The sequence below is a fragment of the Rhinolophus ferrumequinum genome, chromosome 9 (genome assembly GCF_004115265.2).
Source record: "Rhinolophus ferrumequinum isolate MPI-CBG mRhiFer1 chromosome 9, mRhiFer1_v1.p, whole genome shotgun sequence".
In the NCBI taxonomy this organism is placed as follows: Eukaryota; Metazoa; Chordata; class Mammalia; order Chiroptera; family Rhinolophidae; genus Rhinolophus; species Rhinolophus ferrumequinum.
The window spans coordinates 7,548,673-7,575,222 of NC_046292.1; the positions used below are offsets into that span (position 1 = coordinate 7,548,673).

At 46.4% G+C, this 26,550-nt stretch overlaps 1 protein-coding gene across 1 annotated transcript in view; it reads right to left on the bottom strand.

Moving 5' to 3' along the window:
• The window catches only part of MTOR (mechanistic target of rapamycin kinase), a 115,811-nt gene extending 91,291 nt beyond the window's left edge, over window positions 1-24,520 (bottom strand). The window contains exons 1-19 of the mRNA XM_033113471.1: window positions 24,389-24,520; window positions 22,291-22,466; window positions 21,564-21,672; window positions 20,307-20,539; window positions 18,826-19,026; window positions 17,956-18,090; window positions 14,039-14,314; window positions 13,842-13,950; window positions 10,953-11,139; window positions 9,877-10,005; window positions 8,912-9,156; window positions 7,637-7,852; window positions 7,093-7,298; window positions 4,574-4,696; window positions 3,832-3,921; window positions 3,618-3,710; window positions 2,774-2,908; window positions 2,405-2,534; window positions 890-1,140 (exon numbers count right to left, since the gene is read on the bottom strand). Of these exons, the coding sequence (XP_032969362.1) occupies window positions 890-1,140; window positions 2,405-2,534; window positions 2,774-2,908; window positions 3,618-3,710; window positions 3,832-3,921; window positions 4,574-4,696; window positions 7,093-7,298; window positions 7,637-7,852; window positions 8,912-9,156; window positions 9,877-10,005; window positions 10,953-11,139; window positions 13,842-13,950; window positions 14,039-14,314; window positions 17,956-18,090; window positions 18,826-19,026; window positions 20,307-20,539; window positions 21,564-21,672; window positions 22,291-22,452 (3,030 nt within the window). The 5' untranslated portion in view covers window positions 22,453-22,466; window positions 24,389-24,520. The remainder of the gene's footprint in view (window positions 1-889; window positions 1,141-2,404; window positions 2,535-2,773; window positions 2,909-3,617; window positions 3,711-3,831; window positions 3,922-4,573; window positions 4,697-7,092; window positions 7,299-7,636; window positions 7,853-8,911; window positions 9,157-9,876; window positions 10,006-10,952; window positions 11,140-13,841; window positions 13,951-14,038; window positions 14,315-17,955; window positions 18,091-18,825; window positions 19,027-20,306; window positions 20,540-21,563; window positions 21,673-22,290; window positions 22,467-24,388) is intronic.
• Between the last annotated feature and the right edge of the window lie 2,030 nt (window positions 24,521-26,550).

Consider the following 26,550-nt stretch of genomic DNA (forward strand, 5'->3'; position numbering starts at 1 on the left):
TGCCGTGAGCTGCCCTGGGCTGCTGTGGGCTGCTGTGTGCCGCCATGAGTGGCCGGTGGCCAGCGTGAAGTGGGCGGCAGCCAGCGAGAGCTGCTGTGAGCAGCCGACCGACAACCAGTGACCAACGGCCTCAGCTGGGGGGAGCGCAAGGCTCATAATACCAACATGGGCCAGGGAGCTGTGTCCTACACAACTAGACTGAGAAACAACGGCCTGAACCGGAGTGGGGCAGCAGGGGAGGCGGAAGAAGGGAGAAAAAAAATGTTAAAGGGGATGTGACAACATGGATGGACCTAGAAGGTATTATGCTAAGTGAAATATTATAAGTCAGAGAGAGAAAGACAAATACTGTATGATCTCACTTTTATGTGGAATCTGAAGAACAAAATAAACAGACAAAAACAGACTCATAGATACAGAGAACAAACTGATGGTTGCTAGATGGGGCATTGGAGGCAGGGTGAGAAAGGTGAAGAGGTGGAGAAGTACAAATTGGTAGCTATAAAATAGTCATGGGGGTGTAAGGTACAGCATAAGGAATACAGTCCATAATACTGTAATGACTATGTATAGTGCCAGGTGGGTACCAGACTGATCGGGAGATCACTCACATCTTAAATTATAAAAATGTCTAACCACTATGCCGTACACCTGAAACTAATATAAAATAATATTGAATGTAATTTAAAAAAATCAACTGAAAATCCCCACGATGCTAACCCAACAGGAAAACAGTAACAAAAGTAAATCAATCAAAGCGCAGGGGGAGGAGAGGCGTCAGGTCCCACAGGCAGCAGAGAGCATTACCAGGAAGCTGAGGCACAGACGGAGCTTCCATGCAGCCGCGGCCTGGGCAGGGAGGAGCAAGGGTTGAGTTTGAGCTACTTACTTCCCGGATGGCCCCGTCACAGACCCGAATGACATTCAGGAACGTGGGCATGACCTGGGGCAGGAACTGCACACACTTGAGCCCCAGGGACTTGAAGATGAAGGTGATGGCCTGGACGACCATGGTGTGATGGTGAGAAAGGGACTGGTCCCGGAAGATCCGCATCAGTGCCACCATGGAAACGGCGGGGTAGAACTCGTCCAGAGGCAGGTTTCCCATGTTGACCAGCATCTCACTGGTGCTGTAGTCAGCTAGGACCGAACGGTGGCGACAATCGTGAGCGGCACGTGCCGTGACTCTGACTCGAGGCAGAGCATGGCTAATGACAACCAAACAACCTCCGGACCATCACCAGCCTTCCCATCTTCCCCCTGCTCTGCTCTAACACCTCTGTGAATAGAGGACACGTTAGGAACTCGGCATCGAGGACTGAATAGTTTCGGGCCTTTCTATTACCTAAACCACTAACGCCTAACACAGTACATGATGAGTTTTCTTTAAATTGCTATGTTTAACTTAGCTTAGTACCACTACAGTTCACAACTTCAGAGCTGAAACCATCTATAAAAATAATTACTCTCCAGAATGAAAGTACAGGGAATTAAATTAGGCAAACATCTGTTCGGCAGCTGCTTGGTCCCCATGGGCACCTTAGACAAGTGAGTGGCAAATGCTACCTGACCTGAACGAGAAGAATCTCAAGGACCTGGGGTGGGTGGGGTGGGCGGGGAACAGTGCAAGTGAGGAGGGGAGGACTGGATGGCTGGTGTTAGGAGAACACCCGGAGGGATATGGTCCAGGCTCTGCTCCCAACAGGATAACGTCACTTCTCTAATATACAGAAGAACAAACTGGAAGCAGTATGATCCCACCCACAGAAATTAGGAACAAATTATTTTGTTTTGGGGAAATAATACTTTGTTGGAATAATTGGAAGAGCCACTGTTAGTTCAACTTTCACACTTTCAGAAATCAGCCTGCCCTGATGGACAGGGTTGAGTATAGAAAATGCTCCTGCACCCCCTACACTTTACCCAATCTCTCAGGCAGTACGTCCAAAGGCAAAGGGGCTCTAGAGCCAGACCACTCGATGGACAAAAGAGCCCTGGAATCTGATTGCTCCTGGTTGTTCTATGTCCCTGGGGCCTGCCTCAGATTTCCGTATCAATTAAAACAGGGAGGAAAAATTCTACCCACTTCCTCCTTGGATGCCATGGGAACAGAAAACATCAGAGAAGCACTAACAACGAATAAGAGGGGGTAATAGTCACATCTCTCTCATCAGCCCCAAAAGTGAGCACATATTTAGCCCGCTGACCCTCGACAAAGAACCTGGACAGACAGGAGGACACTGGATACACTGGCAAGCAGCATCCTGCTGCGATTCAAGAGCAAACTACTGTCTTTTCAATCAAAGTTGGGACGCGAGTCAATATGCTGTAATTTCATAGTTATCCAGCCTAAGATTCTTTCTAAACATGGCCGGCGAGGGCTCTGTGCCTCCCCTCAGCTTACAGGAATCCTGACTGGACTTGGATTCTGACAGGCTGACAGCAGAAGCGTCCCGGGACTGGTCGATCATGCCGATGTTGACTTTGTGCTTATAGGGATCCAGGGCCCCCAAAAGCCCCAACACACGGATTGCCTGTGTGGAAAAGGAGAGGGGAAGAGAAAACATTCATCACAACATCCGATTACAACAGGTTTCAGGGATATGCTTCTTATGTTCCATGATACCCAAGTCATAACCAAATGACCAGCTACATGAACAAGATGGAGAGGGACGGGAAGTCAGAGCATGGTAATCACACCAATTTCTGTCTCTGTCTCTCTCTCCATTCTCCCAGCAAAGTCTTTAAAGACCAAGTGTGCCTTGTTCCCTACCTCTCTCCGTGTCCCCTGGTTCTGCTCGGTCTTCAGGAAATTCAGCAGTACCTCAAGCAATGTGGGGTACTTCCTGTAGGGCTCCACCACATAGCCAGTGCTGGCCACCAACTGCCCCAGGGTCCATAGAGCCACCTAGATGGACAAAAGGTCACATGGTTCCTTGAGCCAGTAAGAGAGAAGTTGGAACGCTTGGTTCAATGGTTGTAATGAAGGGTTACAGGCTACTATAAGAAAAGAATTTCCAGTAAAGATACTAACCGTAAACAAAAGTTCTGAGGGTTGGGACATAAAAACAAGGCTATAAATCAATACAACAATCATTGGATCAAAAAGTAAAGAATAGTCCGGCCTTTCTCAAAGGAAAATACACAGTCCTTCCATATCCTAAATGGTCAACAGAAGTCCGACTTAAAAGGAAATTGTAACTGTTCTTAATTTTAGTCTAGTCACCAAATGTAAATGACATCAGTGCCCAAAGCGAATGAAGCCAGGGCTGGGGGAGGGTGAGCTGAAGCTCTGCCGGTCTCCACAGCCTGAGGACAAGGCTCTTTTTCCCTTTAGAGGCCGGGGCTCTGACAGATGATCTGCATTTTCTTTTGTCTAGAGGACATGGCCCTGGTCGGCCCTGATACTTACTAAGAGTGACTCTCAGTCAGGATAACAGCCAAAGCTCAGTCCAAGTCTTTCTTCTTTTTACTCACTCAGCAAATATTTCTGAATACCTACTGTGTGCTAGGGACTGGGACCTACTGTGCGCCAGGGACACCGAGGTGACTAAGAGAGTCAAGGTCCTGCTGCTCGTGGAACCTGCTCCGCTCAATCAGGAAGTCGTGGCACTCACCTGCCTTTTGGCCAACAGAGAGGAGTCCTGGAGCATGTCCATGATGATGATGAAAAGTTCATCAACCCATTTCCTCATTTCTAGGCCACTAACCTACAAAATGAAAAAGAGGGCGGCAGTAAGATTGGAAAGTACAGCATTAAGAAGCATTTTGACTTTCTCATAGGTTAAATAGAATTCTTTCCATCCTATGGAAAAACCAGTTGTCCTTTACCTGAGCCAACTCTCCTATTGTCGCCAAGACATTATTGATGACACCTGGGTTTGGATCAGGATCTGGATCTTTCAGTTTCAAAATTAAAGCCTATGGCAAGAAGGTATGAGAAAATGAATGCAGGTTAGTCTACTAGAAACCTTTCTTTTACGTACGTCAAATTCACCCAAAAGACATCTCAGTTGCAGATAAATTACTTCTAGGTTTTCTGAATCCAGGATTTCTCTTGAATGTGGGTTCTCAAACTTTTCTCCATACTGTGCACAAGTCTGACAGATCTGGGGTGTGCCGTGATTTACAAACATCGCCATGCCTCCTCTGAACTCTGTCTGTGATCATTTGTCCAGATTCACATAAGTTAGGAAAGGCTTCACATGGCTCTAACATACTCAGATTTGAAGGCTGTTTCAGATTTTAAAGCTCATTTTGTCTTCATTTTGGGGGAGCTATTTTATGCCACTATCCACCGGCTTCTCCTTCACAAGCACATTTAATGATGTGCTTAAAGCAGCCTATCTTATTTCTTATAAGGAGAGCCCTCTGCTGCAATTGATGAGATTCTTGGTGTTCTTTAACTACCTTGAGGGTGCTTGACGTGGCCCTTGTCCCTGAGCCTGGGACAAAAGACATTATCTACTTCGCTCAGCGTACCAGTGAGCACCGAGACACTCCCATTGCCCCAAATGAGCTGACATAAGACAACTTGGAGAAAGCGCCAGTCTCTTTGTCTGCTGTGAGTTACCTTCAGAATAGGCTCCATGTAGGGGCGGATGAGTCGGGGGGCATTGGAGACCAGGTGCCCCAGCATGCGGGCACTCTGCTCTTTGATTCTCCCAATACCACTGTGCTCCAGCTCTGTCAAAATCTGCAGGGAAGAAAGGCTTAGTATGGCAGAGGAAATTCTAGAGAGGAACTCTGTGTCCAGGGGAGAATGCAGCCGGGAATTGGGGAAGGAAGCAGAGCTCCACTGCGATCCAGCAGCTGCTGGACACTCTGTAAACAAAGAACATCTCTGCAGCTCACAGGAGACTCTCGGCTACAGCAGCAACTGGAAGGAAAATTGACACCAGCCTCTCCTCCTGTCCCGGCACCCCAAGGTCCCAAGTCCTCTCCAAAGCATAGCTTTTTAACAGTGTAGCACAGTCATAGAAAACTGAGAAAACAACTGGGATAGCTGTGACCAGGGTTTTGCAGAAATGAGGAATGTCCAGACAGCAAATCACTACGAGTGTCTATAAATAATGACAAAGGAATTAAAGAACAGTCCGATAGCTATGATGCTGAAATAGACAGTCAGTGGTTTCAGGCACATCTAGATAAACCCAAATAGTTAGGGATAATACCAATAGAATCCCCTTGGACCTTAATAAACGGAGATAACATGTTTGTTCTGACATCCTTAAAACACCAGCGAATCACACGTTACATTCAAAGTGTTTACAGACATAAACCATGTAACACAGACTTCTGAAGAGATTAAGTTGCCAGAGGAAATCTCTGAACAGTGAGAAAAGTGAGAAAACAAAGCTCATGTTAACTCAGCTCAGAGAATAGTCTACAATATTATACGCATTTTGTCTTAGGTTATTGACTTAAGAATCTGGTTCTCTGTAACCCTTGGCAGGCTGTTCTTCCCATCACAGCAGACAGCAGCGAGAGGGGATAGAGTGGGATACTCAGAACAGACCCACAACAGCAAGAGACGGCCGACTGGCAGGAAACGGGTACCAGTGAGGAGAACACAACTCTCTGGGGGCAATGCAGGGCCAAATCAAAGTAGCCCAAATTCACTTCCTGAGCCAGAGAGCATCGCTGCACCCCAAGAACAATGCCTGATGATCAAGACATCAAGAACAGGCCAAAGCACATTTAGGTAATGTCCCTTATCAAGGCATGAGAATGTGCGATTCAAGTTGGGAGAATCTGTATCAAAGTTTAAAACAAGAAAAATTATTTACAATTTTGGAGTTTCAAAGGCCAAGTTCAGTACATGGTATGTTCGTTCATTCAGTGGTGTTTCTCCAATATCAGAAAAATGAGATGGCCTGATAGCTTCCTGTAAGCTTCTAGAAGACACAGGCCACACCCGGCTTGTTCACTGATGATATGCTTCCAGCACCCAGCATATTTGGAACATAGTAGGTGATCAAAACGTTTGTTAACTGAATAGACACATACTGATATTCTCATTAGGAGGTATTTCTACGTCAAGGTAAACTAGCCAGATTTGAGCTGGCAGGCTCAACAATGATTTCCTTTCCTTCCCAAAACCTCAGGTATTTTAAAAAGACTTCAAATGATAGACACGCTGAACACAGGCCAGCAGTTGAAGAAATAAACCATTAGTCTAAAAACAGAAATGCCACCGTAAGTATAATCTTCTAATTTGTTGATTGATGATATAATTTATGGTCACTTTAATTATAACAAATTGTGAATAAATGGCATTTTCCTAGGGCAAAAGTTATATATGTTAATGACTTTTCTATGTTTAAGTTTTTTATACGTTATGAAAGTGTTTATTTCAAAAGAAACCATGGAGAGAGTCAGGAAACAGAGGGCGAGGTGGGGCCAGGGTAGAAGCAAACATGAAACGATGGGGTAAGCCACACTAAGACCTAGAAAGGGTGAGTGGAAATAACTTGAGGCAGGAAGGAATGGACCACGTATTGCTCAAGAGGCCAGAGAGCTTACCGGAGTAGGTGAAAACAGGTTTCAGCAGCAATTAAAAATCCTGCTAGATCTATTAGACCAGCAATGCCAACCTCAATCTACCTTAGGCTCATGTCCCAGCAGCTTACCTTGGCATCTCCCATTATTTAGGAATGAAAGCCAGGGAGCACAGACCAGGGGCAATGAGAAACCATGTCGGAACCATTCTCATACTCGGCCTAGTGTTTGACCGAGAAAAGCAGGAGCATGGAAGGAGAGAGAGGGGCTGAAAAGACCATCTGCAGCAAAGAGGGCCAAGGAATGGAATTGCTGGTGACTTTCCAGCAAAAACAAAGAGCAGCACGAGAGGTTAGCCTGAGACCGAGAGGCACCCTGGAGTCATCCTGACAAGAGGCTTATGAGGTGATCAACACTAGAAGTGCAATTACAAAGCCAGGACAACACGTGGACTACTCTTGGAGCCAAAGGTGGCTTTTACCAGGTGCCTCCATCTTTCTCCCCGTCCTTTGTCTTCGACTCTTTCCCCACACAGCTGTCAGGATGAAGTCCTTTTCCCACAGCCTCTAGGTTTACCTGTCACATCATTACCTGGATGAGCATCTTGCGCAGGAACGGCATGACAAAGGCTGGGTTCATGCTGCTGAGCCGGCCCACAGTGCAGATGGCCAGCTCCCGGATCTCAAAAACCTGGTCATTCAGGGCCACAAACAGGGCCTGCAAATTCTCTGCCTGGGCCAGGTGTGCATCAAAGCGCTCGTCCAGGGATGCCAACACACAGTAGCGGATGTCAGGGTCTGCAAGAGCAATTGAGCTAGTGAACGTCTCTTCAATCCTCTCATCCCTCCAGCCCTTTCCCAGTGTTCACGTCCACGGCCATCAGCCTAGCGAGAGGCTTCCAGACACCCTTCTCTCACCTAACTCGTCACTCTTTTCTCTACTCATAGGAGCAAAGACAACAGAATTAAGGACAGATTATCTTACACCAATAGTCTGGAACAGTCAAGTCTAACGCCTTAGCAGAGAAAGAGCTGAACACCAGCCTGCTGAGGCTGAATGTCTCTAGAGAGCTGATGTAATGAAACTGCCCTAAACCCCTCAGCTGCCCAGACTGCTTCCGTCTCGTGAACTTTACCGGGATCTGTTATCCCAACCACAAGCAATTTGCTGAGCACGTCTGCCACCACTTGCACGGCAGTCTGGCTAACCACGTGAGCATGGCCGCTGATGAGGTGGACAGAGGGCGTAAGCAGGCGTGAGCAGGTGCGGGCAGCTTCCATGCGGATCTCCTTGTGCTCACTGTTCAGGAAATGATCCGCACAGTGGCGGACAAACTGGGTCAGAGAGTGTCCTGGAGGCAAATGCAGAGAGAAAAACAGAATAAACACTGCTGCTTCGCATAGTAGGTCTGCAACTTGCTAGCGGTATTTTTCATTTTATGGCTAATTCAATTCTCAACAAGATATAGATCAGTGAGATATTGACCCAGAACTCTTCGTAACAAACGAGCTTCCAGCCATAAGATTGGCAGAGAGAGGTGGAGATGGACCTGGGAGATAGAAAACAGGCATCCCCCATCCTAATCCTTCCTTTATTCTCTTCCAAGAATCATCATTTTTTAAATTCAGACCCAAACAAACCCTTTATATTCCTGGAGAGTAAAATAATTCTTGGTCAAATTTACCTTGTCTAGTTTAGTTCCCAGATTTAAATACCAAAAAGAGAGTCTGATGTAGGCTGGGTTTAAATATAGCTACTTTCTATTCATCACAGATAAATCATCCTGGGTGTTAATCAATGGAAGTGAAGGGGCTGCCACAGGGAAACTACAGATGGCTGTGAGTATTCAGGCGGCATGTTTAGGCTTTTTGTACTTGCTTGTTTCCGTATCATCTTGACTAATACCACCTACACAGTCTCAAATTTCAAAAGTATCCATTTTTCTCTCCTGAAATAATCTCTCTAGGACATTAACGGGGGTTTATCTGCAGCTTGGAATTCCAAACTGAACTACACGGTATAGCACTCTTGGAAATCACAGCGCCATAGGAATACAAATACCCCAAAGCCCCTCCTTACACATTTTAACACATTAAATACCATATCACCTATGGGGGCGTAGAGAGGTGAGGCGGATCCACCTCTGCCTTTTCCATCTCTGAAGTGCTAGTTCCTTGGACCAGCGTATACTTTTCCTGAACACCATCTGTGCCCAAACTCAGTATTGGACAAAGAAACAAGCAGTAGGAATTAACAGTAGGAAGAATCTAGGAAGCACAAGCTGCTGAAGTATCAGCTACCCTGTATCCAGGACCCCTAGCAAGATCTAGGAATTCAAGGCACCCTCATTCCTTTCTTGAGGTTCACAGCATCACTCACTATCTTCAGAAGAGCCACTGTAATTTCTTACCTTCAAATTCAAAGCTGCCAAGAGTTCGGAGGGCAAGAGTAATGCTGCCCACATCGCTGGCCTCAGGGAGGGTTGTGAGGCCAGGGGAAGCCAGCTGATGGGCCAGGCCCTTGGGCATGCCTGGGTGCCGGAGCGGCTTGTGCATAAGGACCAGGGACAGCATCTTCAGTAGCCCGTCTTGAATGTCCTTCTTCAGCTGTGGAATCTGACGGCTCAGGTCGTAGAGCACAGCTGTGAGGGCGGGGCTGAGGAGAAGGAAACCAGTCACATATGGGGCTAGATTCATGCCATTCCATCTATTCTTGAGACGAAAGTCACACTCATCCAGCAAGGGGATCAGGCCCCATCACTGCTTGGTCTTTAAAGGAGAATGTACACTATAAAACAGAATAAATGTCCTGGACTCTTTCGGCCTGCTCAAAGATTTCAAAACAATCTATGACTTTCTGGTTTTAGCCATGGCAGAACTTGCTTAATATAATTCGGCCACTGCACAAGACCAAGTCTCAATAAACAATCTGGGAAGCAGGTTGAGAGATCATCCTTATTTTATAGATGAAGAAAACTAAAGTGTAAGAAGCTGGAACAATTTGCCTAATAATAATATAAACAATCACTGTAAATATTGATCAAACACTTCTTATGTGCAAGGCACTGTGCTAAGAGTGGCTACTTCATGAACTCTTTCACTTAATCCCTACAACAACCCTAGACAATAAGACTCAGAGCTCTTGAATTGCTACGGTACCCATTTTTGAGGTGAGTAAACCGAGGCTCAGAGAAGTAACTTAGTCAAGATCACATAGCTAGCTAGTGATGAAACAAGCCTATATGTTTCGTGCGAGCTATGCTGCCTATCCAATTTAATGTGCAAACAACCATGCTCGCTCCTTTGACACAGTCCCAATACTGTGGCTCAAGCCTCACGTGACCCGAGATGGGGAAGGCTCAGGTCGGACACCCACCTCAGCCCCACCGCCAGCATAGGCTCCAGCAGCTCCTTGATATCCTGCTGGATGCCTGGCCCCATTGCTCGAGCCAGCATGCTGATGCAGGTGAACACTGTGGCGTCCACCTGTATTGCCTTCTGTCTCCTGCAGAGAACCAAAGAGCAGCTAGTTTAGACACAATGACATTCTCCGATGCCCCACCTCAAAACTGCCTTGGGGCAAGGACGCTAGGTTACCCAGGCAGGGTCGTCACATGTGGGTGTGCTGGTTATCTACTGCACAACCCCCGGGGGCCCGTCACACTGGAGTCACTGTCACTTCGTCCAGTGTTTAAAACAACAACCCAGCAGATGGCAGTCAAGTGTCTTGAGGAAGGGGCCCTTTTCCCCAATTCACACAAAAGGCAGCATAGGGGTTGGCGTAAGGCTGGCCACTGGACAATGCGTACATTAGGGACCCGAGTGCCGGGCACAGCCATCACATGGAAAGAAGTTCTCAGTCTACAATGAGAATGCTGGGCTTTGGGATGGGCGAGGCTATTAATTCACCAGAGCAACACTTGCCACTAAAACAGGACACTACGTAGACACAATTCTAGTTAGCACTGAACCCCTAGACTTAGACGACACATCTTGGCCTCTCCGTCTTGCAGGGTGCTGAAGGTTGTTCTCATGTTTTCTTCACTGGGAAGTTTTTAAGAGGTGGAATAACATATCCAACTTGAGCGATAAGAGCAAAGGGCCCCTACGTGCCAGTCTAAGAGTCCTCTTTTTAGGTCTTATATCAAAATTAGACCTTCGCAAGCCAGAGGAAAGAGCAAAATCAGGAGATTCTCAGTAAATACTACTGAAAACGGCAGTGGCATCCAACATGTTCACAGGGCATTCAACCAACCCAAAATATTTACATTTGTCACTCATTTGGAAAATGTTGGAACTCAGCTGAGGAAGGGCTGTTTTTTATAGGATTTATGCTATACTCTGGAGGTTAATGAAGCAGAGCACGGGCTTAAGCTCCCTGGAAACTGGGATGGAGCATCCTTCCTCTCCAACCCAATGGGTGGAAGGTGAAATCACAACAGAGATGCTTACTTATGGGCGAAGTCCTTCGGGGGCAGGGCTGCTCGGATGATGTCCAGCACGCGCGGTAAATAGACCTTAAATTCCGACCTCACAGCCACAGAAAGGAGCCCCAGAGCTTGGAAGGCTGCTGTACGTTCCTTCTCCTTCTTGACACAGCTTAGGACATGGTTCATGGTATCCTGGAGGTACTGGGTATCTGAGTGCAGAAAAGACAAAGTGGGTGGCTCAAGGTCAGGGCTGGTCTACATAACAAAGGTCAAGAGTTCCTATAAAACGTTTAGATTTCAGAATAAATTATGAAAGCCTGTTGGAAAGATGTTGAGAAGAATTTAGAGGATATACTAACTAAAATTTTATGTTTGATAATCACTCCACAGATACATCTTTTGGAAATGTTAAAAATGTAAGATCTTTTTCTTTTAATTAAAAACAACAACAAACTTAAAGGGGCTCGAAAAACAGTATCACATAATTGTCCCCATTAATGTTATATTTTGTGGGCAAGATTACATGCACTTGTTAAAGAAATATGTTAAATCTTGTTTAAAAACAGAAAGGATCACCTAAACTATTTCACATTATACTGAATATTATAAAAGTAATATTGAATGCTGGTTTTAAGAAACAGGCCACTCTATTCAGCTTAGGCCCTGGGAATCACTGCTATGACCTAGAGATTTGTTACAGTTATATTTAATAGAACAAGATGAAGTCTATAACTTGGGAAGCCACATGTGTATTTTCATTAAGTTTACATAACCCAATGTGCATGGGTAGGCGATCTGGGGGCAATTTAAGCTAAAGTGTTATTACTCCTCTGAAGGCTGGAATGTCTTGATTCTTTCCTATTATATTTCTTCTCTTCCATCTTCCTGGCCCCAATTCTACACACCAGAAGTACATAATGATAGCAGAGAAGGAAAGATCACACATCCATTAGAAAGTTAGGGGTGTTGATGGCTATCGAACCATAGTTAAGAGACAGTGAACTAGACTCCCAAACACCACATATACATCGCTGCATTTACTCTAACGAGAAGTGTCTTCTCCCACAGTTCTTTTGGTCAATGACAATGAAGCATGCTGGGATTTGGAAACAGAAGACCAAGGTGATACAACCCCAAAATCAGAGTGCATCAACAAGGAAAACCAGGCCTTTGCATAGGGGACAGCATTTCAGCAGGAAATGAGCTTACGTCAAGAGAGTAAATTCCATTTCTGGATTTAGCACCCTAAGAGATTAGCAATCTGACACTTAGAAATTCCAGCCTAATCTTAGCGTATTTTCGATATTCCCAAAGCTGACATCATCAGGAAATTCAAGCAATGACTTCCCAACTGCAAGCTTTAAAGAAGTGGTACTTTCCAGATGAGGCACATACATATGGAGGCCGCGGAGGCTGAATTTCAATGACATATTTTAGTATCTTATTTAATAAAACAACAAAAACCCACATCAAAAGAATAAACCGAGGGGCCCTCTGAGCCTTTGTATCCTGCTGCTAGGCAGCCTTTTGAACTTACTAGAGTAACTGCTTCCACAAAGCGCCAGACTTTGATCAAATTTAGCCTAGTTATTAGTTTCTTTTGAACTACAGATTTTCAACCCAAGATCATTTAAAGCTCTACTGAACCGGGGCATGTTTAGTCATTAAAAAGGAGAAAAGCTGCTGGGTATCAGGTGGGAAGAATAGAAAGAGAAAAATGACGGGTGATTTTCATTATATCATTTCTCTCGGGTTCAGTGATTTTATGTGGCTAATTGTCTCATCCTTACTCAACACGCTCTGTTCTCCCACAGCACACATTTCTCCTGCTGTTTCATAGGTGGTGTGAAACGAGTGTGCTAGGGAGCCGCATCTGCTGAGGGTCAGGCTGGCCCACCTCTTCCGCTGCTGGCTGCTTTGGTCCTGAACGCTTAGGAAGCACAGGCAAGGTGCCCCGCAGAGAATGGCACAGAGGTGTCCAGGACGGGGCCTCCACGCTCAGCAACGAGGGGGCAAAACAAGGACAATAAATGCCAGCAGGCTACAGCAGCACGACCATCATGTTCATCGTTACCTTACTTCTAACGTGGATTTGAAGGAGCGAGAAGACGCAGTAACGACAAATGATGGTTTCCACTGACTGAGGCTTACTCTGGGCCAGGCACTTAGTGTAGGTGCTTGGGCATTCACGCAGTGATCCTCTTGTTAGCCTAACTTTACAAGCTAGGGAAGGCCACATAACCTGTCCAAAACCCCGTCGTTCCAGAGAGCGGCAGGATTCAGCCCAGGTCTGGCGCCCAGGCCTTTCCAAGCTGGGAGCTATGCTGCGAGAGAAGAAGACTTGCAGCTGGAGAACCAGGAAGGCTTCAGGGAGAAGCCAGGACCTGAGCTGCGCCAGGAGCCAGGATTTCCAACTGCCCGATGAGAACAGGCAGGAATGTGGGAAGCCACAGCCCATCCTCCATGAAACCTGCCTCTGAAACATTGAGTCCTTCCTTCTTGTGAAAGACGAGGCATCTCGGTGACCACTGCAGGGACAGAGGCACACCAGCCACCGAGTCCTCCCTTCCCCACAGAGAGGCTGTTGCTGTATGGAAAATGAAACTGCCCTTCCGTTGGTCTCTTTTTAGCAGCCCATTCATGAACTTGTTGGCTTCCCACATGAGAACTTGCTGGGCTCCAGCCCTGCCTCTTTGCCTGCACATTCGGACTGTTTCTGTCCCTGCTGCCTCAGACATCTGTAGAAAACCTGAACTGGATACCACTGACATTGGACATGAGGCAGACACTAGACTTGCCCCTAGTTGGCACTGCTTCCGATGAGAAGCGGACATAACTTTTTGCTACCGTATCACGTCTTCTGTTTAATCACCCCTAACTGGGTAACGATGTCTTCCACGGACACCCTCACCTGTGAAGGCAGAAGGTCGGAATGCAGCCAAGCGGGGTAACAAATTAAGGATTGTCATTTGGATCAGCGAGTTCTTGCTATTCCTGCATTTCAGCACCCACTGGCACACCTGAGAGAAGAAGGATACAGGGTTGGCGAAGGAAAGGCAGGCAGGTGGGAAGCTTGGAAGGAGAGGGAGTGGGCCCCTTGACACCTACCTGATCAAATTTCTCCTCCATCAAGTCTCTGCAACACCGACTCTCCACCAGGGTGGACTTAGCTGGGCTGGGGGAAGTCCCAAATCCCATGAGGCCTTGGTGAGAGCTGTACCCCAGCAGTCCCACCAAGGCGTTGGACTGCTGGGGTTGTACAGCCTGGAAACTGGTGAAGGGGGTGATGTGACGAGGTTTCGTTCCGAAGCCCATGAGATCTTTGCAGTACTTGTCATGTACCAACTGCTGCTGTGTGATTTCCTCCATTTCTTCTCTTAGGCGCTACATACACGGGGGGAAAACACCACCTTTACTTACAAGAAGCAACTGCCCAGGCACAGTGGAGTCTACAGAGCAACACATTTGCCCAACCCTGAAAGGAAACCATTTCCAAAGTGGAAAGTGGCCACTCTTCATCTTTAGGATTATGGTTTCCCTAGAACAGGGGTGTCCAAAGTGCGGCCCACGGGCCAACTGCGGCCCACAATCCATTTTTTTATTGGCCCGCAGCAAATTCCAAAAATATGTTTAGTTTACTTAAATAAACCAGGTGAGGCAATACGTACTTCACCTCGAGTGAGTGGCCCGGCTGTTTGTGTATTTTACCGCATAGGGCCCTTGGTGAAAACCGTTGAAAAAAGTTTGGACACCCCTGCCCTAGAGCCTTGGAGGGGGCCTGATTTTGTTCTCATTTAGGCAAATGAGCACCACCTACTGAACAATAAAGATGCAGTAGGGGGCTGGCTGCAAGGACTCAGCCTACCCCACCCCCCAAGTTGATTTGAAAAAGCCGACTTGCAAATTGCTGTGCCTTGCAGACCTAAGATCACAGCAAGGGAGCCTCTTGCAAAGGTGAGGGGCAGCTGCAGGCCAGCATCCTGTGAAGGCCAGGCTGCTCTCCTGCTTCTTGCCAGGAACCTAGGTCAAAACAACTTAGGCAAACAATTTCCTCAGAATCCTAGGAATTCCACAGGAGGTATGCATAAGCTGATGCGTGCAGAACTCGCATCTCTTCAAAGGGTTGCTTGACAACTCACCTTCCAACAGCCCCAAATGAGAAGGCTATAAAATAATTCTCTAAACTTCCAAATTTTTCTCGACAGATATTTTTCTGTTTTGAAAAAGCCTGTGTACTATTTTTGTCAAGGTCACCAGTGACTCTTGTGCTGCTAAATCTGATGATCAATTGGCAGTCTCATTTTATTTGACTTATCTGCAGCATTTGATCCAACTTAGTATTTCCTCCTCCTTGAAACTCTTCACTTGGCTTCTTGGACCCCGAGCTTTCTTGCTGCCCCTCTCCCCCCCTTCATGGTCTCCCTTGGTTGCTCATCTCCTGACCTCAGGTTCTCAGACCCCATCTCTGCTCCAACTACACAAGTTCCCTTGGTTCTCAACCAGTCTCATGATTTGAAATAGCATTTATCTGCTAACGACTCCTAAATCTCTATCTCCCGCTCATATCTCTTCCCAGAACTACTCAGTATCTCCGCTCAGACTCCCAACAGGCATCTTAAACGTAATATGTTCAAAAGCAAACCCCTGCCCTTCTATCCCGCTCCTCTCATCTCAGTCTTCCCATCTCCGTAAGTGGCAACGCCTTCCTTCTAGTTGTTCAAGCCAAAAACCTTGACTCTTCTTTCTCTCCCATCGACCTCCAAATCACAAATTCAGAATCCAACCACTCCTTGCACCTCCACAGCTCTCACCGTGGTCCAAGCCACGCTTGTCACCCCACGAAGATTGCTGCAATTCCTGCCTGACTATAGACTCCTGGCTTCAGCCCTTGCCACTCTGCTAATCCCTTTTCAATAGTGGCCAGAGCGATCCTTTTGAAACACGAGCCAAAAGTCACTCCACTGCTTAAAACCCACTAATAGCTTCCTGCTTCACATACAGAGTGTAGACAGCGGCTTCCTGTGACCCTATGTGATGTGCCCCATCCCTGCCCCAGGTATTCCTCTGACCCCAACTCCCACTGCCTCCTTCCCCTCACTCTCCTCAGGCACAGTGGCAATCTTGCTGCTCCCCAAACAAAGCCGGGTGCTCCTGCCTCAGGGACTTTGTGCTTGCAAAACCAACTGTCCGGAACGCTCTTCCCCGAGTAGTTATGTGGCTCTTTTATTACCTCTTTCGCGATTGCACTCAAACGTGCCCATATTTTAAAAAGTAATGCTTAGTCCATGCTAACATCCCCTATTCCCTTCCCTTGCCCTCCTTTTCTCCATGGCATTCCTCAGCCTATGACACACTATACACTCTTATTTTCGTGTTGTCTGTCTCCCCCTGCTAGAATGTCATGTTTTATTCATGCTGCATTAGTCTAGCTCATAAGACATGATGCAGCTGGCTCATGATATTATGAAACGACACCACCTTACTTTTAGAGAGTTGCTGATAATTTACAAAATACCATCACAAAAAGTGCATTTCATTTAAATCTATGTTAGGCGATGTTGTCCTGTTTTACTGGGAGGAAACAAAGATCCCAGAGCTGTTTGGGCTACAGTGCGAAGCACCATGTTATACTTAGGTGGGCAAGTCTCTGAGCACCACCACTTATGGAATTCCCACTGTGTATCAGGTGTTGTCCTGGGCACTGCACATATATTTTGGAACCTCACAGGAGCCCGATGAAATAGGTAAGGTCCCTGTTAAAAGTGAGGAAAATGAGACTAAAGGAGGTAATTTGACCAAGACATACAGTATAGAGATGAGATTCCAAGCCAGATCGTCTGTTTCTATATATATGGCAGCACGTGCTGCCCCACCTCGAGGGCACAGCCATTACCAAACCATCGCTGGGTGTGTTAAAACAGGAAGCCTTGGGGTGAAATTTCACACCAACCAGCTCCCCACAGGAAGACTCACAGATGGAGTTCTACCTCCCAAACATATCCTGACTCCAACTACTTCTCAGTGTCTGCACTGCCAATGCTAGTTGAAGCCACCACCGTGGCTTGCCCAGACTACTGTAACAGCCTCCTGTGGCAGCTGCGGGAACGTGACCTCCAATCGTAAGGGCCCTGGCTGCTACTCTGGAATTTATCACCACGTCTGTGCCAAGGCTACACCTTCCACGGGCTGCTCTTAGGCAGTGACAGAACACGGCAGGAATGCTAAGGCAGGCTTCCTCTGACGGCCAACTTTGTCCTGAGGACCCCATGACGGCTTTGCAAGGCAGGCTACATGCTTCCATTCCACTCTGCTTCCCTCTCTTGTTCACTCGGGGTCAGAGGTGCACTGAGGTCTGATGGTTCCCCCAGTTCTCTCCCCATTTTCCCTCACAGGCTATTTCCCTAATAAAATCCTGGTACTTTTAAACTCATCTTTGCAGCTGCTTAAGCTAACCCACCTCCTAACTGGTCTCCCTGTTTTTATTCCTGCCTCTCCACAAGCGTTTCCCCATTAGGAGCCAATCCATCATTAAACATGGATGACGTCACAGCATTCCCCTGTACACACATCTCCAGTGTCTGCACGTGACGAGAAGAGAAGCCAGTGTTTACCAAGAACTATGAGGCGTAGTACTGATTTGGTACCTCCCTTCCTCTCGGTGCACCAGCCACACTTTCCTTATTTCTGTTCCTTGAACTTGTCAAATCCTCTCCGACCTCAAAGCCTTTGCCCGAAACGTAATGTCGCTGCTACTGCAAGGCTGGCTCCCCCATGTCATACGGGTCTCGGCTCAAATGGCACCACCTCAAGGAGGGCCTTCCCTGACCCCCCGTCACACACTCCCCCATGCCCCGCTACCCTTCATCCCATTTCTTCTTAGAACGTGTTGCTAGCTAAAATTATCTATTTATGTATTGTCGGTTTCCCTTACAAAACGTCAGCCCTGCGCAGACAAGAACCTCGCCTTGTCTTGCTCACAGAATGGCGTACGACGGCCTGGCCTTCCCTCTGCCGCGGCTTCTCACCTCCCCCTCCATGCTGCTGATTCGGACCAGCTCATTGAGGATCAGCAAAGCTCCATGGATCCGGTCATCCCGATTCATGCCCTTCTCCTTGGCCAGGGTCTCATCAAACCCTTTCTCTGCTTCTTCAAATGTGTGCTGCGGAGAGATACAGAGTGCCTTAGTTATCCAGTGTCCAAAGTTAGACAGAACAGGGCCCAGCCCATCTACACGGGATTCTGAGGTGTCGCCACGCCTGCTCAGGGCCTCTCCTAGGGTCGTCGACAACACCCACGCATCCAACACTGTCATTTAACTTCGCTTCAACTCTCACAATACCATGAGACAGATACCATTGCCATCCCTATTTTAATAGAAAAGAAAAAAAGAGGCTCCAAGAAATTACGTGACTTTTCATCCCGGGTCACAGAGCAAAGCCAACACTAGACCCCAGTCTCCAATGTCACGTTCAGGGCCGTTTTGTTTGCAAAACAGAGCTTCTAGGTTCAGTTGGCAGCAACAACCAGAGGAAGAGAACTGGCACTTTCTGAATTAGCATCACCCATATCGCATCAATTGTGAGACACCCATTTCTCTGTATTCTAACATCTCCGAAAAGAGGTATCTTAGAATTGTGGGTAAGAAGGCCCTGAGTCACGGTGTAATTGGCATCACATTCTCATTCTTAGTGATACATAAAATAATGGTGTGGCTTTCAATGCATCTTTGCTTTAGTGAAATGTAATAACTGTTGACGTATACTGAGCTTAAAATATCATTTGAGACCTAAGCGCACGTGACACTTGCTCTGTAGCAAGGGGCCCACTGCTGCCCAGAGCCCAGTGACACTGTAAATGTGCGTGGCTGGTGGTTGGAGTGGAACCATCTCCTTACCCTGTACCACTGAGGCTTCTGCATCTCCTTCGGCTCACGCTGGGTGGTGAGAATCAGACAGGCACGAAGGGCAGCTACAGCTCCCTCACGGATGGCCTGTTTGGGGTCCCACACGGCCACAAAAATGTTGTCAAAGAAGGGTTGCACTTGCTGGAAGAAGAAGGTGGGGACGCTGATGGCCAGCTCACGGAGAACCAGAACCTAGGAGCAAAAGGCACAGTGAGAACTCTCATCTGTATCACCAAGTTTTGTTCTCTCAGGAATACACTCTGGTTTCCTAGAGCCTATATACATTAGGGAAAGCGCAGACTTGCCCACTCTGCCAGCTAGGAAATTCTAGGGCTCTCGGAAGGAAAGGAAAATTGATCACACATCTCAGTGTTTATTATCCTAGGGCCTTTCCATAGACGGCTCGTAATGTTAGAACGTCAGCTCTGGAAGGGCAGACAGGTTTTGGGTTTTGTATACTGCTCTACTGACACCTTAGGATGCCTGGAATATAGCAAATATTCAATAAACATTTATTAAGTGAATGAAAAAATCCTGTTTCATACCTAATGTTGCTACTATGTTCATTTGACAGTGGAAGAAACTAAAGATCAGAGGTTGCTCCAAGTTAGTGAGGAAGTGGCAAAGCCAAGACGTGAACCAGGGTCCAAGCGTGTGTCCCTCCCCTGTACCATGTTCCCTCCTCGTGGTGCTACCTCTTAAAGAGGGCGCGGACTGGCAAGAACGCCAGATGCCTCTGACACCCACCACACTCATGCCCAAATTCTCTCGTAAACACTGACTCGCCCCATCACACAGCCTGCCATCAAACCAGCCTTTCTCGGGGACAAGCCTTGAAAAGCAATGAGGATGTGCCAGCAGAGAATAGGGTAAAGAGCCACCACACCCCCAAATGCAGAACAGCCAATGAGGAAAGAGGAAGTGTGGGCTAGGTATCAACCAATGAACAAATGTCTAAGAAGTAAACGGGACAGGCTGACCGACTCTTCCACTGTAGGTGGTGAAAGTACCTACTTGCCCTGCGCCCGCCTCTCTCAATCCTAGTTCTTCCATATTCCCACCATAGATGCGAGACCTTGACAAAGACACTGAAGGGATCGTGCAGATCGAACAATTGTCTGGGTCTTAGTAAGCCTTTTAGCTGTGGCTTCTCCTCTTGCGATGGCTGAAGGGTACCTTCTGCTTAGGATGCAATTTTGATTCTAGAAACTCCGCGGTCAGGATAAACACGGCACTAAGGGCTGCCTCTCAAGCAACAAAAGAGAACTTGTAAGTTTCCTCTTTAGGCACGAAGCTCAGGCTGAAGAGAGAAAGGGATTCAGGACGGAACCTAAGGACATCAGGAGGCACAGTGCCTTCGCCTAGAGCATCCCCTCTCATTCTTCCCTTTCAGGGACCTGAGCGGTGTGTGAAGGGCCCCGGCAGTGCCACCACTCCCCAGGCCTGGCTGTGCTCCTCCTGTGGGCACTCACAGCTGCGTGTCTCCGGCCCTCGTTGCGGTCAGCGCCCAGCCATTCTAGGGCTCGCTTCACCTCAAACTCCACATACTCAGCGGTAAAAGTGTCTCCTGCCATGGCCAGGCGACCAATGGCCTTGGATGCCATTTCCATGACAACTGGGTCATTAGATGGGAGGAGGTTCCGAAGATAATTAGCAAATCGGCCGATTCGAGTGGCATTCCCACCTTCCACCCCTATGAGGCTGGCTGGAAAAAAGAAAGGCAAAAGGTGAGATTGGGAATATGGTGCCCAGGAAAGCACGCTGCCTGGAAAGGAAAGCTGGTGAGTGACTCCTTCCTTTCGTTCTGTGTACCGACTGCAATATCCAGATGTGGAAATTGATAAGGATGTGGATAATTTTCATTTTAATGAATAGGTATTATATTGGTGCAAGGAATATTTACATGAAGCAAAATGTCCTCATTTTAGTCTATATAATTTGTTTCCCAAAAAGAAAAGGAAAACAAACTGTGACTGGATAATAAATCACAGGCTGGATGACCAGCCCCTGGGAGTTGAAAATTACCTGCCTTTTATTCACTGCACCCCAACTCTACTTTTCTATTCAGGACTCCCACTATGCCAAATTTCACTCGACAGAGAAACCAGGACCTGCAAAAAGCTACATGAGGTAGAAGAAAGCAAGCTGGCTCCTAGTCTCAGTTCTGGAACACTGTCTGGAAAAGTTGCTTAATGGTTCTGAGACTCCATATCTGAAAATACCTGCTTTGCTTATGTCCTAGGACTGTTGCTAGAATTAATACCTGAGGAAGTACACTGAAAACCACAAGTTTCCTTAAAATACATTGAACAAATATGAACTAAGCATCTACAGTGTTTCCCCGAAAATAGACCTAGCTAGACAATCAGCTCTAATGCATCTTTTGGAGCAAAAATTAATATAAGACCCGATATTATATTACATTATATTATACCCGGGATTATATTATATTATATATATTATATTATATATAATATATTATATTATATATTATATTATATTATGGTAAAATATTATAGTAAAATAAGACCCTGGTCTTATATTATAGTAAAATAAGACCGGGTCTTATGTTAATTTTTACTCCAAAAGACACATTAGAGCTGATGGTCTGGCTAGGTCTTATTTTCGGGGAAACACAGTAGTAAGCAGCAGACACGGGGTGCAGTGGACTCAAAGGTAAACAGTCCTTTATTCCCAGTTGTTATTGTCACCAAAGACTCTGTCCTTACCTATGGCCAAGATGCCACCTTTTCTCTCATTGGCATCTGAGCTGGAAACCAGTTCAAAAATGTGATGGTTCAGCTGATCATAGAAACGAGTAGACTCCTCTTGACTCATCTGCAAAGGAGGATGAACTCAGAACAATTTCTAATGTCGCCCTGATGGTGAGGATGGGGGTGAGGGGTCACATCCAAAGATTAGGACGTGAGAGGTAGCCAGCAGGTACAGTTCAAACCAGACGTGACAAAGCTACTGCCCATTTCTAGTTTTAAACTGTAGAGCAACTGAACTCTCAATTCGCCTGTCTGTTTAACATACTTATTGAGTAAATTCCACGGCAAGCCACGTCCTGTCCCAGGGGTACAAGGATGAACGAGACAGTGTCCCTGACCTCCAGTCTGGTTACTGTTTAAAAAGCCCCAAGCTACCAGCTCTCCAAACCCGTCCCGACCACTGTTATCAAGCAGAAAGAATTGAAGATCTGGAATGCAGTGGGGAAAAGAAAACAAATTTTAAAAATAACTCTCTATGCTGACTCCTAAAATGTCACTACAAAATAGGAAATGCCACAGAACTGTGTAACCACGGCAAAGGAAATTGCCCATTCTATGACACGAGAAACTGGGTGCATCTCTCAAACAGAATCTCACTGAGCTGTCCAAAGAAATCTAAGCCAGTGATGGCACACTTTGCCCCAACACGCCAGGGATGGCCCCAGATGGCAGAAGCCCCCACCTCTCGAAGCTCCATGGTGACGTAGTGCTGGAGCTCCTTGGCAGCTTTGGCTCTGGTCTCCTCATTCCGGCTCTTCAGGCCGCTGGCAAACTGCTGCAGAACACTCACGTTGCTGGATGTGGTGGCGGCTGTGGTGGCGACAGCAGGTCCGGTTCCAAGCATCTTGCCCTGAGGTTCTTTGAAGAGAAGCTTCCTTTAAAATCCTGGTTAACAAACTAGGGCAGTGAGTTTATTTACGACTCCAGTTTCTCCATACCGATCTCCACCCTGTCCATGTCAGGCAGGGAGACTTCACTAAGGAAAGTGGAGAAAGCCACTATTTATTCAATAATGACTGATGTTTCAGAGGCAGCGTAGTAACAGGGTCAAATTGCCGGCTGCAGAGCCACACTACCTGCATTTGAATCCAGTCCAAAACTATGTACCTTGAGAAGATACTTGAAATATCTATTTCCTCCATTGCAATAGGGGAATACTACTACCTAATTCATAGGGTTGACGTGAGGATTAAATGAGTTAATACATGTTAAAAAGTATTTAAAACAGTGCCGGGCACACAGTGAGTTCTGTTAGCTATTATTATAGTGCCAGAAACTAGAGGTGGGGAGGTAGAGAGAGAATAAAACATGCCTAAGACTGCCTTTCCTCAGAGAGTTCAATTTAAAGAGGGAAATTTTTATTCCATAGCAGCATTGTCCAACAGAAATATAACACAAACCACAAATGTAATTTTAAATTTCCTAGTAGCCATATCAAAAAGGTAAGAACAGGCAATATTAATACATTTTATTTAATCCAATATACCCAAAATTATCATTTCAACATGTTACCAATATAAAAAATTGATATATTTTCCATTCTTTTTTGTACCAAGTCTCCAAAATCTAATGTATATTTTACACTTAACGGCAATCTCAATTTAGACTAGTCACATTTCATGCGCTCTAAGCCACATGGTTATTATTTCATGCGCTCTAAGCCACATGGCTGGTGGTTATCGTACTGGACAGTGCAGTTCTGTAGAATACTAGTACTTGAAATGTGAGCTAAAAGAGACTGATTAGTTCCTGAAACCATTCATTCATTCCTCAATTATGTACCTGTCCGTTCCCTCAATGAGCTTACAATCTAAGGGGAAATACAAGTAATCAGGCAACCACAATAAAGTGGCCAGAATAGGGGTTGGCCCAGACTGCTACGGGAGTAACATATATACCTAACTTAGGTATGTTCAGGTTATAGTAGAATATCAATTTTTCAAAATTCTTATTTTTGAAAGAATTTGCGATGTCAAGGGAAAAAAACACACGGAATCATTGGTTTTGAAAACCTTTTAAATACTCCAGTGCCAGAAAAAAGACTGCAGAAGGAAATGTCCTCCTCCAGGGGAGGGAATATCCAAGGATCCCTGATGAGAAAACTACTATAGGGTGTGTGACCGCGCCTCTGTGATGACGGGGAGGGAGGCTGGCAAGGAATTTCTATTCTCAGGAAAGAACCAGCCTATCTTTTTAAGGTCTAAGGCCCACAGGCCATCTGCTCCAGGCAGAATGCAATTAAAATGCTGGAAGTCAAATGCCCTAAGGGAACTGGGGAGGGCTTACAGAAGTTCAAGTTGGGTGGCTGAAACTAGGGATGGGGGCGGGGGAGGCAGAGGGATGAAACCCAAGGATGGAACCGAGCTCAGCTCCGGGTAAAGGTTCCTTGAGAAGTCTCCAGACTGGAGTGCAAGGGGCTGAGACTGACGCTGGTCTTCTCTGAGGACAATTTGTAAGGTGGCTCCGAAGAAGGGGTGACTGACGGACAAGGAGACCCAAAGGCTCCCCGATAGTACCGGAGCTGATGGGCCGGCCTTCGCGCAGCCAGAGACGCACGGCAGGCTCAAGGATCCAGGGGTCTCCTGGGGGTCCGGGAGGAGGTGGGCGTTGCCTCGCAGGGTGGGGGTTAAGGGCTCAGGCGGCGCCCAAGTCTGGGGCCAGTTCTGAAGGGACCCCAGGGCCCAGAAGGGCGGCTTCCCCGGGCCCTCCACAGACCAGGCTGGCTGTGGGTCTGGACATTCCGCCGCCTTGCATGGGTCGGTGCCAGGCTCCAGACTCACCGCGCGGCTTCGGCCAAGGCCTCAGCTGCCGCCACCAGCGCCGGTACCACCGCTTCAGGCCCGGGGCCCTACCACCCGCCTTCCTCGCTGTCCTCTAAGCCGGCGGCAGGGAGGGCTGGCTCCCAGACCTAAGAACCAATCGGCAGGCGTAAGGCGAAGATGGATTGAAACACACACCAATAGTAATGAAGGAGAAGTGAAGCTTCGGGACCCGGCTTCTCCAGGGGGCGGGGACTGCTCAAATAGACAAACTACGCGGCCAGTGGCAGGCGAAAGGAGGCTTAAGTCCACTCCGGAGAACCAATCAGTGGTGAGTTGACTTCAGTCACTTCCACGCACACATCCGGTGCATCGGTACTATTATTCCCCTCTGCCTCGGAGCTGCGCCGTGCCTAGTCGGCTGCCTGGTAGCGGCGGTAGGCGGGGGTTCGCGAACTCGCCCGGCTTAATTCTAAGAGGAGTGTGTTTCCAGACTAGCGCTACTTATGGACCCGAGAATCTTTTCATTGCATTGGTTCTTCTGTGAAAATTGTTCCTCTGAATTTCACATTGTTTATTTGTGTTCAACATCTCTATATTTAATCATTAAACATTTTCCAATATAATGTATTCACTGTTCAAATCTCAAAATAAATAAAAATTACATTTATCACAATATATAATTTTGTGCTCCACCCCTGCCTCTTCACTACTTATTTTCTTACTTAACATATCCCTAGATTTTATTTATGTAAATACAAGCAAGTATAAACATTTTTATTTTCCCCTTTTGTTATACTATATACACTGTTCTGCACTTTTTTTTTTAAAGATTTTTTTATTGGGGAAGGACTTGATTGGGGAAGGGCTTTATTGAAGAACACTGTATTTCCAGGACTTTTTATTGGGGAACAGTGTGTTTTTCCCAGGACTCGTCAGCTCCAAGTCAAGTTATTGTCCTTTCAGTCTTACTTGTGGAGGGCGCAGCTCAGCTCCACAGTCACCGTTGTTAGTTGTAGGGGGCGCAGCCCACCATCCCTTGGAGGGAGTTGAACCGGCAACCCTGTGGTTGAGAGCTCGTGCTCTAACCAACTGAGCCACCTACTGATCCCTGTTCTGCACTTTTAAAATTTTAGTGTACCTTAGAGATCTTTCTATCTTACTATATAGAAAGCTTCCTTGTTCCTTCGTTGTTGTTATAGCTCCATAGTAGTATTCTATTACATGGATGTACCATAATTTATTTTTCGAGTCCTCTGTTGATGGACACTTGTGTTGTTTCCAAATTCTTGCTATTACTAATGATGCTGCAATGAATTCCTTTGTACATATGTATATAATTTTATTCCCTGGCAGCTATACCAAAAAATCCAGAAATGGGTATCCAGGGTCAGAGGGTAAATGCACGTGTAGTTTGATGGATATTATGAAATTGATCTCTATAAGGGAGGTACCAATTTTCATTTCATATGAAATTTTTGCCACTCTAAGACACGATAAGGCTCTGTTTTCTAACTGACAAAGATGGTTTTATAGCAACAGTAACCAGTGCATTTGTAGGTTTCTTTTTCAAGTTTACAAAGAGCTTTCTTATCCATTATGTTAAAATAATCTATTACTAATATTAATCAAGCACTTACAAAGTATCAGGCATTTTGGTGGACATTATTGAGTACTGGTTAAAAGTAGGGCAGAGTCAAAGTAACTGAATCTGAAACTTAGCTCCAAAACTTACTAACTGTATGAGCAAGTATTTAATCTCTATGTATCTATGTCCTTATTTATAGAACTGGAAGGATTATAATATATGTACCTCAGCAGGCAGTGTTGTGGGGGTTAAACATTAATACATGTAAAGTACCTAAAACACTATATAACACATGTGAACAGTCAATAAATGTTGTTACTTTTATTTCTGAACATATCTAAGAGGCAGGTTGTATTGTTCCCACTTTATACTTTATCCATGAGTAAACTGGCATACAGAAGGATTGGATCTTAGAGTTCATAAGTGATGGAGCCAGGATCTAAAAATACCTGCTTCTTTTTCTCATCTGATTTGGCAGGATAGGACAGTTGGGTTTGTCCAGCATGCAATATGTGCTACGTGCTAAAGTTGTAAATCTTTAACAACCAGCTGGCTGGTAAGTGGGGACAGGAATATACGTGTATATATAGGGCTG